Source organism: Bombus bifarius, unplaced genomic scaffold (assembly GCF_011952205.1).
Source record: "Bombus bifarius isolate JDL3187 unplaced genomic scaffold, Bbif_JDL3187 scf7180000007970, whole genome shotgun sequence".
In the NCBI taxonomy this organism is placed as follows: domain Eukaryota; kingdom Metazoa; phylum Arthropoda; class Insecta; order Hymenoptera; family Apidae; genus Bombus; species Bombus bifarius.
In genome coordinates this window covers 2,650,385-2,668,148 of record NW_022884356.1, presented here as the reverse complement: position 1 = coordinate 2,668,148, position 17,764 = coordinate 2,650,385, and the positions used below count along the sequence as shown (strand labels likewise).

The window sequence follows — 17,764 nt, the reverse complement described above, 5'->3', positions numbered from 1 at the left end:
TATATACGATATTTTTTTGCTTGGCCATACTTTTAAGACGTTCGTTCGACACGTGCCGCGACTTGCGCGTCACGCTTGTCTCCCCCGCTTCTAAATTTTCTATCCGAGAATCAGAAATTCTTTACATTTTCGTTGTCAGTCGGTTGTCGAGAAATTACTAATTAAACCCTTAGAGTGCCGAATACTCGCGGCCTATGCGGCCCGTACGGACAGCGCTGACCATCGCTGTGGACCGAGTACTTTTTCGCTAGACTGAACTCTGTCGATTGACTATTCAAAGCGCAAATCGTAATAAGTTATAGTAATTCTTTTGCACGAGATTAAACGATTCAAGAGCGTTATTTTTTAGTATTAATTGTTTATCATAAACATCGAAATTTACAATAATCTAGAATTTGGGTAGTAAACTAGAAAGCGATAAACTAGAAAGTTAAATTTAGTAAATACAACACGAGTTAATAATGCGACATCGCATTTTCTGCATTCGTATCGCGTGTCGCTCCTTCTCTTATTTTTCACACAAACAACACATCTTCTTCTTGATAATTGCGTTGCGCCGGCACGATTAGGGCATTTTGATGGAAAATGCCTATCGATTAAACGAAATGGTAAATCCTCCTCGGACTTTCTCTTTCCTCCTCCTAACGTGCTTCTACGTTGGAAATATCTTCGTAAAATGTCTCGTATCAACGCTAAATGAAATTCACGAAATTTTTGTTTCGAAGCGGTAGATTTTTGATATAAAATATATGCATTATATATATAAGGAATGCATTTATATTTATCTCACACAAACGAAATAGTATTAGTTCCGCCGTAGGTGTTCGAAAAAATTGACAAACGCATATATACGTCCATAGCACTCTAAGGGTTAAGACGTTGTAGATATCCCTTGGTGCTGTACGATCGAAGACACGTTAATTTTTAAACGTCGTCGTTAGTAAAACCGTTCGTTTCCATTTGTCGTATACAATGCAAATGGCAAAGTCACGTAAACTTACGGCGTTATAAAGTAAATACGATTTTAATGAGCGAACAGAAGCACGTGAGTCGATAATTCGAGGGAACCAGACCGAGCATTTTCGTAATTACAACGACGCGGCAATGAAATCAGTAATTTTCCGGAAACGATTGGGAAACACACGTTGCCAGGGAATTACGTGTTCGCGATGTTTATCACTTGAAAACACGTCATTACGTCCCACCTCGTTTTTGTTCGTCGCCGGCCAAACATCGATATAATTTCGTAAGTGCTTGTCGGCCTCGCAGTATCAAGTGGCGTCGATTTTATAAAAATCGTCGGATACGGAAAACTAACGAGACAACCACGTGTCGATTATAGGAGCAATTTTATCCGTTTTTTCATTAACCACTTTATATTTCTGTTTCGTTATTAAACTTCCCTTCGAGTTCATTTAGGATTAGAATTTTTACATAAATACTTGTACCTCGTAAATTGGTAGTCCAATCATTTTTTCAGCCTGCAGTTTATCTAATCGCGCTCTTCTAAATTCGACTTGATCGGACGATTCGCGTTCTTTTTGCTGCGTTCGTTATCTCGCGCCAGTCTTCTTTGATTTCTCAGCTTTCGTAACAATGAGCAACACGTGTTAGAATACACACTTTTCTGAAATAAAAACGCGTTCAAATATCTCGAGTTTGATCAGAAAAGTATAATACCTGTCGAAGTAATTACTTCAAGAAAAACTCTACATCTTTTTCTTCTGTATATCCGTCACCCGAAGACCGCTGTTACGAAGAGAATAGAATTTAGCGAAACAAAAGAAACAAGGAAAGGTCCATAATATCGTACCCTTGAATGTAAATTTTGTTTTGGATTACAAGGTCTAGAAAGAAAAGAGCTGTAACCAAATTTTTATTGCTGTTTCTCGTAGCCTTCAGCCACAGCCACAAAGTTAGCTTTTTGGTAATGTGCTTTGCTATAAATATTAGGTTGTCCGAAAAGTGTCTTCCTTTTACAGACACGTCTTTTACAACAACGCATCTTTATACAAACATGAAACCTAATCTTGCGATTTTTATTTTGACAGAACAAAATGGATCATACGTAATTCGATAAAATAATATAAGACGGAAAATGTCGTGCATCCATTATTTCCTTAGAAAACGAAAGAAACTTTTCGGACGACCTAATATACGAACGTCCCTAACGTTCCCTATCATAGCTTCTTCCTTTGTATCGTAACACTGTAAGAGCGAGGATCTGGATCAGCGTACGCTATACCTCAACTTGTACTTGTACCTTTGCTTATTTCGGTATATTTTTCTATTACAAATTCATCCACTCGTTCCTCTATCAACCTCAACAGTACCTACTACTGGTATGCCTGTTAGAACGTCTTTGGATAAGAAAATATACAGGGTGGTTGGTAACTGGTGATACAAGTCGAGATGGTTTTCTAAGAGGAAGACGTAACACTTTGTCGACTGAGAGTTTTATCTGTTCCACGTCCTATCTACAGGGTGGTTGGTAACTGGTGGTACAAACGGAAAAGGGGTGATTCTAGGCGAAAAGTGAAGTCGAAAATATAGAATAAAAAATTTTTTGTTTTAATTTTTCCATCGAGACAACGATCTACTGCGAGATCCGTTATAACGAGACGCGATAAAGTGCACGCGTACCGAGCGAAAGTTCAAAGTCGATTTTCTCGAAAACAAAGCCTCGAACGAAAAATTTGTATTCTATATTTTCGACTTGTTTTTTCGCGTAGAATCACCCCCTTTCCGCTTGTACCACCAGTTACCAACCACCCTGTAGATAGGACGTGGAACAGATAAAACTCTCAGTCGACAAAGTGTTACGTCTTCCTCTTAGAAAACCGTCTCGACCTGAAAGAAATCACCTAGGAACGCCCACATTTGTCGAGTCTCTGGCGAGGTAAAGGGTTAATGAGCAATTAGCAGGGCGCAAACTCGTGGCGGAGGGCGCGTGGCCACGAAGAGGGTGGTATGCGTGAAACGAGCGCCGCCCCTCGTTTATAATTAGTGGCCACAGCACTGGCAACAGAGAGAAAGCCAGAAATCCAGAGGTTTTCGAGGGGTCGACGCCCACGAGACGCTTTTCCATTAGACGCGAGAATTCGCGCCTGCGCCCCTCCATTAATTACGGAGAGGGTTGCCAATCGGAAGGAGAGCCGAGCGCCGCGCAAACGCGCTAATGATAATTACTGACCAACGAGCCAACGTCGTCTCCGTGGACCAATCGCAGGATGCTGACCGAGAAAAGAAACGAGACGAGCGAGGAAAGAGGGAGGGTTTGTCAGGATGTCTGAGGGGTTGGACGACGAAACTCGCGCGCGCTCCAAGATCGAAAGACTGCACGCTGAGAATTAAGAAAAGTTTGCTTTATTCGGAGACGCGTTATTATACGTGGTTTGCCTTTTCGTCGATAAAAAGAGGAATAGCGAGGAAATTACAACGCCATCGAAGTAACAAAAGAAAGCGTCTCGCTTATCTCTTACGGCATCGATCGTTTCGATGACGATGAAAAAAAAAAAAAATCGATTAGAAAGTATAAAAAGGAAGAAGATAATAAAAAGTCAGTATGATGTAATTTACGAAATGTATATCGCTTTTTCTCTCAAAGAAGAACAAACGTGTAAGTTTAAAACCTGTTAGTATTCCAAGAATTGCAGTTGGATATTTACAAAGAAAGAAAATAACGGTGGTTCGTATTATTAATAGGCAGATAGGGTATATAACGAGCCTTATTATTTTTATATTAACTACGTCTCCCTAGAAAATATCGGAGTAGAAAAAAGAAAGGAATCGTTCGAATCACGATTGGGGCAGAGAATTTTAAAATTCACCCTCGCCGCGCACGCGACATAGGTACATATACGGATAATAATACGTAACCGTTTGACGAAACTGAACTGTATGATATTTTATACTTTCTCTTATGATTCATTTATTTATATCGATCTTACAGTTTTTTTACAGTTTTTTGTAATTTTACCATCAATTCTACATTCGATCGAATACTTTAACTTCGATCGGGCGTTACGATATTCTCGTTTTAATACCCTCGAAACACGTGCACGTAAGTTTGAATTTAACACTCGAACAAGCTTGATATTTTTCGAATTGTTAGCGCGAAATCGGGGAACTCCGGGACTCGCTATTTTCACAGAATCTGTTCGACGGAAAATTATTTCTCGCTTTCGATTTGCCTGCTCGCTTTGACTCAATTTCATATTTTCGTCTTATTATTTCAATTGCAATGGGATATTTCAATATTTCTACGTACTTCGATGCGTTCGAATTCAACGATAGCGATATTCGTCGAATCAGATGCCGTTACGATAAACAATCGTAAATAAACGAATCCCGATTCGACGCGGTTTGCTGGTTCTAACGTTAAATAGGAAATTATTTCTCGTTTTCGATTTGCTTGCAAACGGGCAACCACCCCGTTCCTGATCGCAGTTCGTAATACTCGGTCTACCAACGCGCCATCGAACGCATCGAATGCCGCTCCAATCATCTATCCTATCCGATACGAAAATAAACAGCTTGACGCGATGGAAGTTAAAGAGGAAAGCAAGAAGCATCCCTTTGTGACAGCGTATTGGTATCGGCGGTACAGGCGTGACGAACGCATCTTCCCCGTATATAGTATCGGTATAAACCGGTATGTATTTCCACGGGACCAGGGGCAGAGGAAGAATCGTAGACCGCGTAGCAATGGTCCGCGAGCAACCCTACGAATTACATATGCACGGGTGTCGTTCGTAGAGTAGCGCGTCCACGTAAATCGAACGATATGGGGCTGTCCAACCAGCCAATCGGAATGGCCGTTAACGTCTAAGATAAAAACTAGCCGTGGCCCCCGCACCATCTCTCGTCGCTACCACGAGGATTCGCCTAACGAACAGCGAACCAGTGTCTTCTTCGATTCCACGTACACTGTATAGATATACAGGGTGTTTCAGCCAACTGGGCGGAGCTATATCTTTAGCCACCGTAAATGCAATTTTGAAAGTTATACATAAAGTAAGCAAAATCGAGATCAATTTGGACGAATACGTTCGAAATCCAGAGAACTTGGATATATGTAACCCTTTTATTTATAAGCGTAGTACGAGTGTGTCGTGACAGATAAAAATTACACCATCCGGTGATACATATCGAGGAAGAATTTTCTAATCCCGAAACGTTACAGCGAGAAAACGCATTCCGCAGTCATCTTTGCTCGTATCGTGTCCGACAGTACAAAAGTAATAATCCTTCGCTATTTATACCTTCCGGTAATGTTCCTGCGTGAAAATTGCAGTTAACATCTACCGTTATTCGTTCTTTGATTAGAATATACCACAATTTCCTGATATCACGATAGTGGGATCGTATGTAATCTGTTACGCTTTTGCCAGAGAAAAATCAGAATGAGAAATACAAGGAGAATTAATAATCATCGATACGTTCGTTAATTATTGCCAGTTGAAATATCGAGTAGATCTGATCGTCGAGTTTCTCGTTTCGAATAATCAAAGTACGTACCTCTAAGAGCAACATTATCATTTCAGAAGGAAAGTATTTTCACGCTCTTTCGACAGTTTTTCAAGCGATGTAAAAAATAAATTTACCATCTTCGCTCGATTACTAATCCCGTTAAACCATTCTGAAAAGCTTGCGGCCAAACTGTGCATAATACACGCTACCCGTGAAACCGAGTTGTAACAACGTCGGTATCTGCGTTCGATCGGAAAAGTTATATCAGAGAATGGAGTGTTACGCTTATTATATATATCGAACACGTTGGCGAGGAACTTGCACTTGGGAAAAGATGTGTAACTTATTATATACGCTGCAGTCGATAGAATGGAAGGTTCCGGTGGGGGCAAGATACATTGACCTTACACACGACGATCGAAGAAAGCTCAGCTTGAAGGAAAGACATCTTCAAACGTTATTTCACGTTATTCGATCGTTAGGAACGTTCGCTCGATAAAAACGAATATAAATTCGGATAATATTATAACGACACCTGCAAGCTACGATTAAACGTATCTTGCACCGCTTCGACGCAATTAATCTCTGTTGTCGCGATTCTTCATTCTTCTCGTATACTTCGGAACGAATGACTTTTTATCCGCCCCTTATCCTTCGATTATCGATCGCGATCAGGAATACATTTGTAAATCTTTGGATCTCAGCTTCTTTTTGAATATACGTAGCCGAACATTAGACAGCTATCCGCGATTTCGTTTAAACGCTCGATTCTTAATAATTCCAATTTGATTTTATACGTTAAGAAAATTATTTTTTTTTTCGACGCACGCCCCCATTCTTTCTTATACCTAGTAAGCTACAATATGTAGCTGGTTGGTCGAATCGAGTCTACGCCCGTCCTTCTTTATCTTTTATGGCGCAACAACTCTTGGGGATCGTACTCGAATCACAGTGTTTAAGGCGTCTAAAATTCAGAAACGTCTCCAAGGAAGGGGGGAGGATTTGCTGTAGCTGGCGCCGAGAAGAAACGAGTTATAAAAGCGTGTATTTCCCTCGCGAATAGTCCACTTCGTGCTCCTATATTCTCCCACGACAATCTCGCTGAAAATCGGACGATGTTCCCGAACTTGCGACGAAATTACAAACTGATACGATATCGTACTCTTACAGATTCACCAAGAAGTAAATATTAGAATGCCATTTTATCAAACTATGATATCGTATGGTAACACAATAAAATAGACTACCGCCGATTAATCGAATTATAATACGGTGAATCGAGGTAAACTAATTCGATCGAACTACTGTTCGAAATCGAGGCACGAGAAGGACGTAGGAAGAGAACTGCGTGTTTAATCTCGAAACCAAATAAAAATGGTTTTATTCTAAACAGTCGATTCATATTCGAGCATAACCTTTCAGCAAACGCTATTCCTCGATACAACCAACAATAGGAATTCTTTCCTTCGTATACTTCCCTTTTCAGTGCCGACTTATCGCGGCGAAACAAACGGAGCATCGTATCCTTCAAAAATTGACGCGAGGAAACAAAAGGAAAGGATACAGAGCGTTGCGATTTCTTCGCTCGCGCCCCTTCCGTAAAAGCGTCGCGGTGTATAGAGACCAGGGGGAGTGGAACCGCTCCCCCCACCCTCGTCGGGAAAGGGTCGAATTGGTTCGAACGGATACGCGACGTGTGATCCACGTCTCCGCGCACACGCTCGCCGACGATATTCGCAGTCACGACGAACGCAACGCGAACGTTTCGAGATCGCGGACGCTCGCGGAAAAGAGAAAGAAAGATGGATAACGTTTCCAGGGGTGAAACGGGCCTCGAGACTGACAAAGGTGGGGGTAAGGGGAAAGAAGACGAGATACGTGGAGAACAAGGAAATCCAGAAGTATAAAAGAGAAAGAGAGAGAGAGAAAGAGAGAGGAAAGTAGAAAGGCAAAACGATGCAAAAAGGGAAAGAGAGTATGCGAAAAACTCGCATAACGATCCCGTTTAAGAATCGCTCCACATCCCCCTCTCGTGAGACAAACCCTTATCCCGTTTAACTCCTAGGCGAAGCTGAGCGAAATAACGGGCAAACATGCTCACCAGCCACCCACTCAGCCCTCTTCCCCCGTTTCCTCGTTCTTACCCGGCGCGGAGGACAGCATTTGCAAAACTCCGACGTGTATAATAGTAATTATTGTCCACGGATACTCCTATCCACCCTCCCTCCCCATCCTTTAGCCGCCGATCTGCCACCACCACCGCGACTATCGCGGCGTGGCCTCCCCTCCACCGCTCGTGGACAGGGTGGTCCATGTTCCACGCCTACCCAGCATCCCTAGCTCCCAACTACGTCCTCTCTCCCCTCTTCTCTTCTTCTCGCTTCTCTCTTCCGCTTTCCGTTCTGTCTCGCATAGTCCTCGGAACTTCTCGTCTCTCACACCCGCGCTCCAAGCACGACGAACGAGCAGAAGGAGAAGGAACGAAAAGCCAGCTAACGAGATACCGTCGCCGCGGTAGGGGGAATGCTAAATAGACGCTACGTTTCTCTCTGTCTTCTCCGTTCTCGTTCCTCTCGTTTTTCCTTCGAACGACACCGTTTTCCCCTCCTTTTCTCGCTCCCTCTTTTTGTCCTTCTTTTCCCCATGCTATCCCCACTATCGCTATTCCCCACCACGCGCTGACTTCTCGTACACATCAGCGAAGCTAGCTAACCCCCACCACGGTGATCCGGCGCACGAGCGCTCACGAAAATAGTCGAACGAATCCGAAAACCGGCTACGGTCTACATTGTCACCGCGGACGCACACTAGCTGCGCATACGCTGTGTCGAGCGCGTCGTTCCTTCCGATTCTGTTTCTGCTTATGCTTATGCTCGTGTCTCGTCCCGCTTTTGCTAAAACCTAGAGCGTCGATTGTATAATCGTGATCGAAGAATGAAAAGGGGAAGAAGATCGAGGAATTACAAGAAACGATGACATCGGAACGAAAGACCCTTGGTTCTCTTCTTCTTCGATTTCTTTCAAATAATCTTTGCGACTTTTCGGTCGTTCTTCTTTCGTACAGTCCGATGACGGCTGAACCGCTTGAATCATTTATTAATTAAATTTAGGTGCTTCCCATCTGATAACGAAGAATTGTTATAAAATGAAAATAACAAAAATATATTTGCTCCAATGATAAGTTTAATTCTTTATAATCTATATTTTAAGCTTATGCGAATCGTTTTGTTTTGTTCTGAGAGATCCTTTGTTATCAAGTAATTCAAAGAAATACATATATCTTAAAATATCGTCTGTGCTTTCGATATCTTCGAAGACACATGATAAATATCGTCGATGCCAATAATGTTTCATAGCGGAAAGGTAGAAGCTGAGTTCAGCGGTTCCGTTCCATTATTGATGTTTGTAGCGAATTGTCAGCGAATATATGTACGATACAGAAGACTCAGAATTAAAAGTTTCACGGTCGATTTGAATTTGTAAACGTAGGAAAAGCTCTCTCGAAGAAAAGTTGGCGAACGATCTGTGAAATTTCTCAAGCCACCGTGATCCCTTTGCTTCTCACCAATTCGAAATACATTTTTCAGTCTGGCAGACATTGATTGAGTGCATCCTAGGAAAGTAATACCGCTGAAATTGACTATTGAATCGAACGAGGAAGTTATAAACATAACTCAAGATCCTTGTTGTCTCTCGACATTTGATTTTGTAATTAGGAAATACAAAATTGAAATTAATTTCTATCGATATCTACATATGTAGTGGGTTATTGTATGTATAAGGGCATTTTTATCAATTATTTTGGTTAATTTATAATTTTATTCATTAGATATGTTGCAATTATTACAGACCACAGTTGATGACAGTTACTTGTTAATTAGACGTCTCTTATCTATAATACAATCTTCGATAACAGTAACGCAATAGTGCGGTAGAAAATAGAGGAATCCAAAATTTTGGCAATTACAGTGGCAAATTATAGATAACGCCAACCATAAACATATATGTATCTATACGTCAAAACATTTACAACATCTTTTGATATTTCGTACAAATTGAACATTTCCCATTGATTTTATTTTCTAATTACTTTATTTACGGTACAGTAAGATGAGTATGATATCCTAATGCTTACAGTCAGCAATGTAAGTCACGAAACGAAAAGTGAGTCCCCCGACGTGGTCGAAAAGCGATCTAGAGCAACAATATGAAAAAGTAACCGAAGAAGGGGAAAGAGAAGTGACATAAGGAAGAATAAAAAGAAAAAGGAGAAAGGTCAGGATAGCGCGTTATGCTCGTTCAGGGCGACAAACGAAGGTAAAGATGACTGGACGGATTCCTTAAGTGTTGCCCCAATCAGATCCCATGTCACTCGGTTCATTAATCCATTCAGGGCGTACTTCGAAAAGTTCCACGTTGTATTACAGTGTTACACCGGTCCCGAATGTAACGACGTGAATATATAATGACGTTCGAAGCTTGAAAAATCTCGAGCGTGACAAGATTGAATCAAATTATAATTGTACCGCATCGATGTAACCTCTTAAAGCGGTTTACGCTGAACCGAACTTTGCATCCATAAATACAAGCATGTGTTATATTCTCGATAGAATTATATGACCACGTCGAAAATTGAATATGCGATAGTACTCTAGTACTTTAGTACTCTCTTTACAAGTAGAGTAGTTCTTTTTACTTTTCTGACGCCGTTGTTATAGTTGGCACTATGAAAAGTTTCAAGTTACTTGAATTCAATTCGTGTATCTTGACTAACCTAAATCGCACACCATTACTCCAAAATATTTACGCAGCGATATTAATATTTTAAACTGATTCGAACCGTTCAAAACAAAAGTACAAATGCTGGAACCGAAGTTCGATAGTAATTGCCATTTATCATTTACTTCGATCTTCAATTGAGATACTTACAGTTTAGTACCAAACATTTTCAAAAAATAATTTGTTGTAAAGCTTCCTGTAAATCTATGATATCGTGGCATATGCTCGTTTTCCATCGTCCTAGACTCCGCGATTCTCCGAATGCAAACAGCAGAATACTGCAGAAAAACCGAGATACGATGAGACGCGTCTCGCGTCTGTGTCGTTAGGTGTGTTTCTGTAATGCTAGCCTACCTTCGATTATTTGCGCGTCCGGTATCGAGAGAAGGACAGATCGCAGGTAAAACGATGGTGCAAAAAGAGACGGAGATAGGTGTATCGAGAGCTCTGCAGCAATCCAGCAGAGAGCAGCACGGCTGAAACGAAGATTTGCAAACAATAGGCCCGTAGCGGGGTGGATTCTTTAGATGGCGACTTGATACGCATCGCATTTACATATTATTGCTATTATTAGGTAAACGGTCCTTCGAGCGCCTCTTTAACACTACGCGCTCGCCCTTCGAGGTATTTTACGAGCGAACGCGAGAGGCCCTCACCGATAAAAGCCACCGAGGCCATAGCGAACTGAACCAGCGCCGCCTGTCGGTCGACAAAAATTCAACCACCGCACCGCCCGGACCGAGTAGGTGGCTGGAATTGTAAATAATCGTCCAGAACCCCTGGAAAAAGATTCTTATCACCTTTATACCCGCCACTGTCCCGTTCCATGTAGATATGACTCGTAGACTAGCCGTCAGCGCTTCGAAACTTCTTACAATCAGTTATTCTTAATCCCGATGATGTATTCTTTGAGATTGCTACATGATTATTGATATTGATGTACATATATAGTTACTTTTATAACACTTTACTATGTTGGAATCGATAGTGTTTAAATGCGCGCTATGTGCAATTCGTCATTGGTATGTGGTAAAACACGATACATATTTGTAGATGTATTTATTAGTAATGAGAATAAGTGTTTTAATTGAATATCGAGTAATTAAATCGATACCGAATTGTACGACTCGTATCGATTGTAATGCAAGTATTAGATTCATAATTAAATTTTTGTATGAATTTTGATATAGAAGATGTGGCCTTTCTCAAAGAATGAATTGAAAAGATAGAGTAAAATGTTGTAGTGTGTATCTTTCGTTTTAAAGGACTCGGGCTTGAAACTGCGAAGATGTGTGAATTTAATTATAAAGTAAGTATTACATTCAAACTATCTAAATGCATCTTACCCTAAAACAATTGGTTCCTAATTTCTACGATTTGAAAAATAATAATATATTATTAACAACGTAACGAAACTGCGTGGGAAAGAAATAATGGGCCGATTCAAAATCCGCGTAATAACGCAAGATCGCGAGGGATCGGCTTTTTAAACCTGGCAACGCTGTGTAGCCGCGCGCGCACCGGACTTCTCTAGACCGCATGACGCCAGGGTCGAAATTAAAGACGCGGCTTCGAAAGGTAGAGGTAGGGGGCCCCCGACGACGAAGTTGTGGAAAGCAAAAAGGACGAAAAGAAGGGATCGGAATCGCTCGATAAAACAGGGCGACGTTGGAAGCACCGATAGGCCCCGAACGATTCTCCATTGGGAGAAACATTGCGACGCGGGGAGAAGGGAGGAACGAGTACGTACACACAATGGGGTCCAAGAAGAGGAGCCGAGAGCAAAAGCGGTGAATTAATTGTCGCTCGCGCCGCCGACGAAGCCGCCACGATCCGCAAGCCTGATTTGTGAGCCGCACGCGTGTATATCGTATGTGTATCTACCCGTTCCTTTCCTCTGCTCTCTCCCCCTCACCCTCTCTTTCTCACTGGTTCTTTCGTTTTCTCTTTCGTTGCACGCTCTCTTCCCTTTCCATTTCTTTCATTCTTCACTGGTTGATCGTCTCCGGCGTGCAACAAGGAGACCCGTGTACAGGTTATACGCGACCATGGTGGAGACTGACAATGGAAACAAGCCCAACGGTACGGCAAAGTAAACAGGCACTGTATAAGAGAGACAGAGAGAGACGGTAAAACAAAAACAAGATGGTAATGAAAAGAAGCAAATAATAAACGGAGAAATAAGAGAGATAGACCGTGAATGATCCGTGGAAAGAATAAAGAACAAGATAGAGAATCGGAAAGATGCTACGAAAAATGCGGCAACCGGGTCTCCATGTTTCTTTCTCTTCTTTCCATTCGCTTCTTTACATCCTCCTCTTCTGCACCTCTTTCCTCTGTCTCCTCTGAAATCTTCTTCTCTTCCTTCTTCTCCTCCTCCTCCTATCTCGTCTGTTTTTCTTTTTCTTTCTCTTTTTGATTTTTATTTATTATTCAATAGAAGCCAGGAGGTGCTCGTTAATTGATGGCACCGGCTATGGTCGAGCGCAGGAAGCGGTAGAGAGGGAGAAAAATCGAGGTGGGCCCACGAAGAAGGGGACCATGAGACCACCATCGCCTTATTTATAACGCCGGGGGTAACCGAATTCACGATCAAAATCCCGCGTTCCGCGGCATTGATGGATCGCCACCGTTGTGCGCCGCGTTGCGGCAGCGCTGGTATTTTCAAATGAACCCGCCCTTTTTCCTCGTGCGTTCAGCCATGGTTCAGCCCTCGCCATCATCCGCCGGCTAGTCGGAAGATTCCCTCCGAAACGAGGCATCATCGAATTCTCCCGACTAAACCGAGCCACAAACACGTCGGACCTTTTGATTTCTATATGCAGCTGCCTTTCATCGATCATGGAAGCTCCGTCGACCCGCACAATGAGATGTTGAAATATGTGTTACCGTTGCGTTGATTTATTCGTCTCACCCTTCTGTAGCCGACCTCGCGCACCACCAAATCTCGACGTTTACGACTTTATCTTGTAATAACTTAGATTTACCTTGTCAAAGTTGTTACAGCGGAATTATATTTTGTACGAGACAGAAAATGCGAAAATTTCTATACGTGTTTGCAAACTTTCTTCGCTTTTCAATACTTTAAAATTTATTCACATTTCAACTATAAATATTTTATAATCCAAATGCGATTGTAAATGCCTGCATTTTTAAGCGACATTTGATTCGAAAAATTATAATTTTACATAGGAGAATAAAGACAAATTTCTATACCGATATCATACAAACATATTTAAACGATTAAAACTTATTTAAAAAATATAGAAATTATTATATATAAGGTTATATTTTATTACATTACGAACAGTTATGTGGTAAAATAGTACTTTACCATATTATATGTTATATAATTCCATCAAAATGAAATTTCATCAATATTAATATCAAATATATTTCTCAAAGGAAAGACAAGCTATTCTGTGTACATATATTCTATGTTATTAATTTTCGCATTTCAACATTGTAAAATGATGATTTCAGGCTGCTAGGCCGCGGCTCCATGCATGTCTTTTCCTGCGAACAGTTTCAAAAATTTATGGCAGCGAGCGGCTTTACAGGGCCGTGGCATTCGTTGGTGGATTTAGGAGCTGGCGACGGTGCCACCACTGCTCATGTAGCCCACCTCTTTGAAAAAGTTTACGCCACAGACATATCAGCACCGATGAGATGGGCTCTGGCGAGAAGGAAGTTCACGTAAGTCACGTTCAATCTTTCGTTCAATTTGCATTCTTCGAAATGAAAGCTTAAAAGGGACAAGAAAATTGTAGGGATTCCTATTTGTAGTTATTTAACGAAATATCGATGGGGTAGAAATTTGAAAATTTTACGATACACAGAATTTTCCACATTTTTATTCGCCCATCTATCTTACCTTTTTTATATTAGAATGTCGTAATTCCATCTGTGTTTAAAATATACAGAAGATTAAATTCTTTGCTCAAGTATGTGCAATGAAAATTCGTACGATGCTATGAATATTTCAAGTAAGTGTAACTGATGAAATAAAGAATGTTAACTAATTGTAAAATATTCCAAAAATATTTGCAAATTTGTAAACCATCTAAAAATGCAAGTTTTTATATTAATAGGTAATTAAAATAAATCAAGAGAATTTGACAAACGTTTTAAAACTTTTGTTGAAAATAAATATACAATTTTCTGAATTATCCTATCCTTCTTTTGAATATTGTATTTTAACGTATGAGATATCTATTACAGGTTTCTTCTATACGATTGAAAAGCGATAGATATACTATATGCAATATACCATCTAAAAAGATAAATAATATCTAGCAAGAAAAATTCACATCAAAGGTACATTTAAATTGACGTTATTTTACCACTTTGCCCTGTAGACGTCTATTTCTTAAAAACTGGACAAAACCACTAATTTTAGTTCGAAAAAAGAAGAGAAAAAAAATGAAAATACATTTCGTTAACAATAGATTTCATGAAAATTGAAACTGATCGTTGAGGTCATTCTTGCAGTATCGATGTATAAATTGATTATTCTGAAGTTTCATATCGAACGACCAGTTCACCCTAGAACGAACATAAAATTCTTCACTCATGGAACGTCGACTATTTCAAAGGTCCTCGTAGTCGCCTTAATTAAGCGCGTAGATGCTTAATTCAATGGTATCCGAGAGTTGGAGGAACATCTAACGACTCAATGTCGTCGAGGACGGTGCATGTAATAGACCATGGTGCGCTACTAACAAGTTTATGGCACCGAATTGATTGGAGTAGAAGTTTACGGTGGTTTTACACCCGGCCTGTCTCGCGTCGATACGGTTGCAATCCGAGACTATTCGAATTTTAAATAAATGTCCGTAGGGTGCGATGTACCCGTAACCGTTTTATAGAAATCCGTTTGCTCTTTTCCAGACGAGTTTAGAACCCTCCCCCCGTGATCTTAGGCGCGAATGAAGATCTTCGAAGAGAAAATAGGAAGAGAAGTACGTGTTAACACTTAGAATACGATAGTAGTTAGAGATGCAGTCACCGTGAAGTAAACAGTAACTTTGATTCGGATCATGTCCAAGGTGTGGCATTATGTGGGATCCAGTTATACGAGCGAATTCGATGCTTGAAAATAATTAAACAATAGGTTTGTACGAGCGTTGAGTTGATTTTGCTTCCGCTTTGGAGCTAAGACTAATTTCTTTGTTATCTAATTATTAATATGATTTTCGTGAGATATGCTTTCAAGGATTACTTTTGTTTTTTTTACAGTTTAATGCTGTGTAGTGTTTCATTAAGGTTTCTTAACTTTCAAATAATTTATAGTATTTGAGTTTATTATCAATAAAGGAAGAATATTTTGTAAAATGAATGAATTGAAAAGTCTTATTTTCTGATTTACTAATCAAAATTTAACTAATTTGTTTGGATAACATTTATGTTTTGATAATTTTATTAAAATATTGTATGTGTTTTATTAAAATTTATAACTTGAGTGATTGTATAAACATATTTTATTATTTTTAAGTATTGAATTTATTAAAACAAATCCCACATAGGATGCTACACCCTGCTACAGCATTTATATTTAACTATAGTATTTAAATTGTAATTACATCATTCTTATTTTCTTACTATTTTAAAATTAGATAAAACTTTGTTAGAAAAATCTAATATCTACTATGTGGCGCTAGATTTTTCGCTGTTTCAAATCTTACTGACAATGCAAATTTAATTTATCATCCAAATCCAATTTAATTTGTTATCCAAGTGTTTGTGTTATTAAAAATAACGAGAATATGAAAATAGGCAAAATAGATAAAATACTTTTTGTAAGAACATAACCGTACCTAAATGGCCTGCATTTAAAATATCTGAATTTACTAACTTCATATTAATTTTTATATTTCTTTTTATGTAATACGTTTCAAATTTAACAGAAGAAAATCATCAAAATCTATTAGAAGAAATATTCTATATAAAATAGGCTACTAAATTTTTATCTAAATTTAATCCTACGCAATCCACAAATCATGTGCATTCTTCTCTTAAAATTAGTTCCTATACCTTTGACCAAATAGCATGCACGTAAATAAAATTCCAAAACATTAAACGAAGCATCTTAAACACAAGATGATGAGAGGAAATGTTTAACAGATTGTGTGAATTAATTATAACAGCATACTATCACCCCTTTCAAATATCAAACAACATATGACATAATATTCTATGGGAATAAAATAAAAATGGAAGAAAATATACTCTATTATCTTATAGGGTGCTGGACGTAGAAAAATGGCACGAAAGCGGTCCATTCGACGTGATCCTCTGCCTGAATCTGTTGGATCGTTGCGATCGACCTAATACTCTACTTCGCCGTCTGAAATCATCTTTGGCTCCGGGTGGACGTCTGGTCGTAGCGCTGGTTCTTCCCTTCAGCCCTTACGTGGAAGTTGGTGAAAGGGGTGACCACAAACCGTCAGAATATCTGCCAGTAAAAGGGAACGGTCTAGAAGGTCAAATAGCCAGCCTCGTCGACAGAGTTTTCGCACCATTGAGCCTAAGGTGTCTCGTATGGAGCAAACTGCCTTACCTCTGCGAGGGAGACCTCGGCCAGGCGTATTACTTTCTCGACGACGTAATATTCGTGCTAGAAGCACAGCCAGTTAGTACACAATCCTGTGAATATTCAATGAGAAATATTTCTAGACACTTATACGCTAGAAGCTTTTAGGATAGCTCGCGATACTCAGCTTCGGAATGGATGGATACGGAACCGTCTGGAAAAGAATGCCCGAACATGTTCGAACAACAGACTTATCAAGAACGGAAATGTAATACAGGCAAGTCACACTTGTAAAAACTTTAATGATTGCTGTTCATCGGTTAGAATTATGCAAGAATACAGAAGAGCAATACTGGCAAGCGACAACGAGCTTAATGTGCAAATACAGCGGTAGCATTGGTGTATTATAATTCATCATTCATTAATCGATTGTCCATTTATGCGAATTGATAAATGAACAACGACGGTGCGCATCTTACAACGATCTCTTACTGTCAAAGTCAGAAGGTGCAGAAAACTTGTACACGGTTCCTATTGATAATAAATATGACGCGAGAGCGATAAAACTTGGAAACTGGGATTCTGAACAACAGTTCATACGGCTTGCGACTCTATGTCGCATACACCTAAAACGTTTAATTTGTCTCGAGACTCGGTTTTTTGTACCTTTTATCATCAGACTTTGTTTCCGTGCTCCCTCTTACTTTTTTCTTCTCATTTTTTTTCGCTTTTTTCTCTTTTTTTTTTTTCATTTGGCATACAAGTAGCGACTTAGTCATGGATATGCTTAGTCGTGTCGACACTTCGACAACAAGACAAACGATGATACGTTTCGCGTTAGTCTCGTAATAGCTACTAGAAGAAATAGTTCCATTTAGTTGTTGTTGCAAATACACTTTGGCGTGTAACAGGTAAATCGTCAAAAATTACTTAGATGATATTGCAGCAGCTTTACTTATAAGATTCATGTCGATTAACAAA

At 39.9% G+C, this 17,764-nt stretch overlaps 1 protein-coding gene across 4 annotated transcripts in view; it reads left to right on the top strand.

Moving 5' to 3' along the window:
* LOC117210692 (methyltransferase-like protein 9) overlaps window positions 1-17,764 on the top strand; it is a 44,298-nt gene that overhangs the window by 22,683 nt on the left and 3,851 nt on the right. For all 4 annotated transcript variants that reach the window (XR_004488139.1, XM_033453980.1, XM_033453988.1 and 1 more), the window contains exons 3-5: window positions 13,735-13,947; window positions 16,495-16,882; window positions 16,952-17,060. Coding sequence is in view for 3 of the 4 variants with exons in the window: in XM_033453980.1 (XP_033309871.1) it covers window positions 13,735-13,947; window positions 16,495-16,882; window positions 16,952-17,060 (710 nt within the window). In the remaining variant the exon portion in view is untranslated. The remainder of the gene's footprint in view (window positions 1-13,734; window positions 13,948-16,494; window positions 16,883-16,951; window positions 17,061-17,764) is intronic.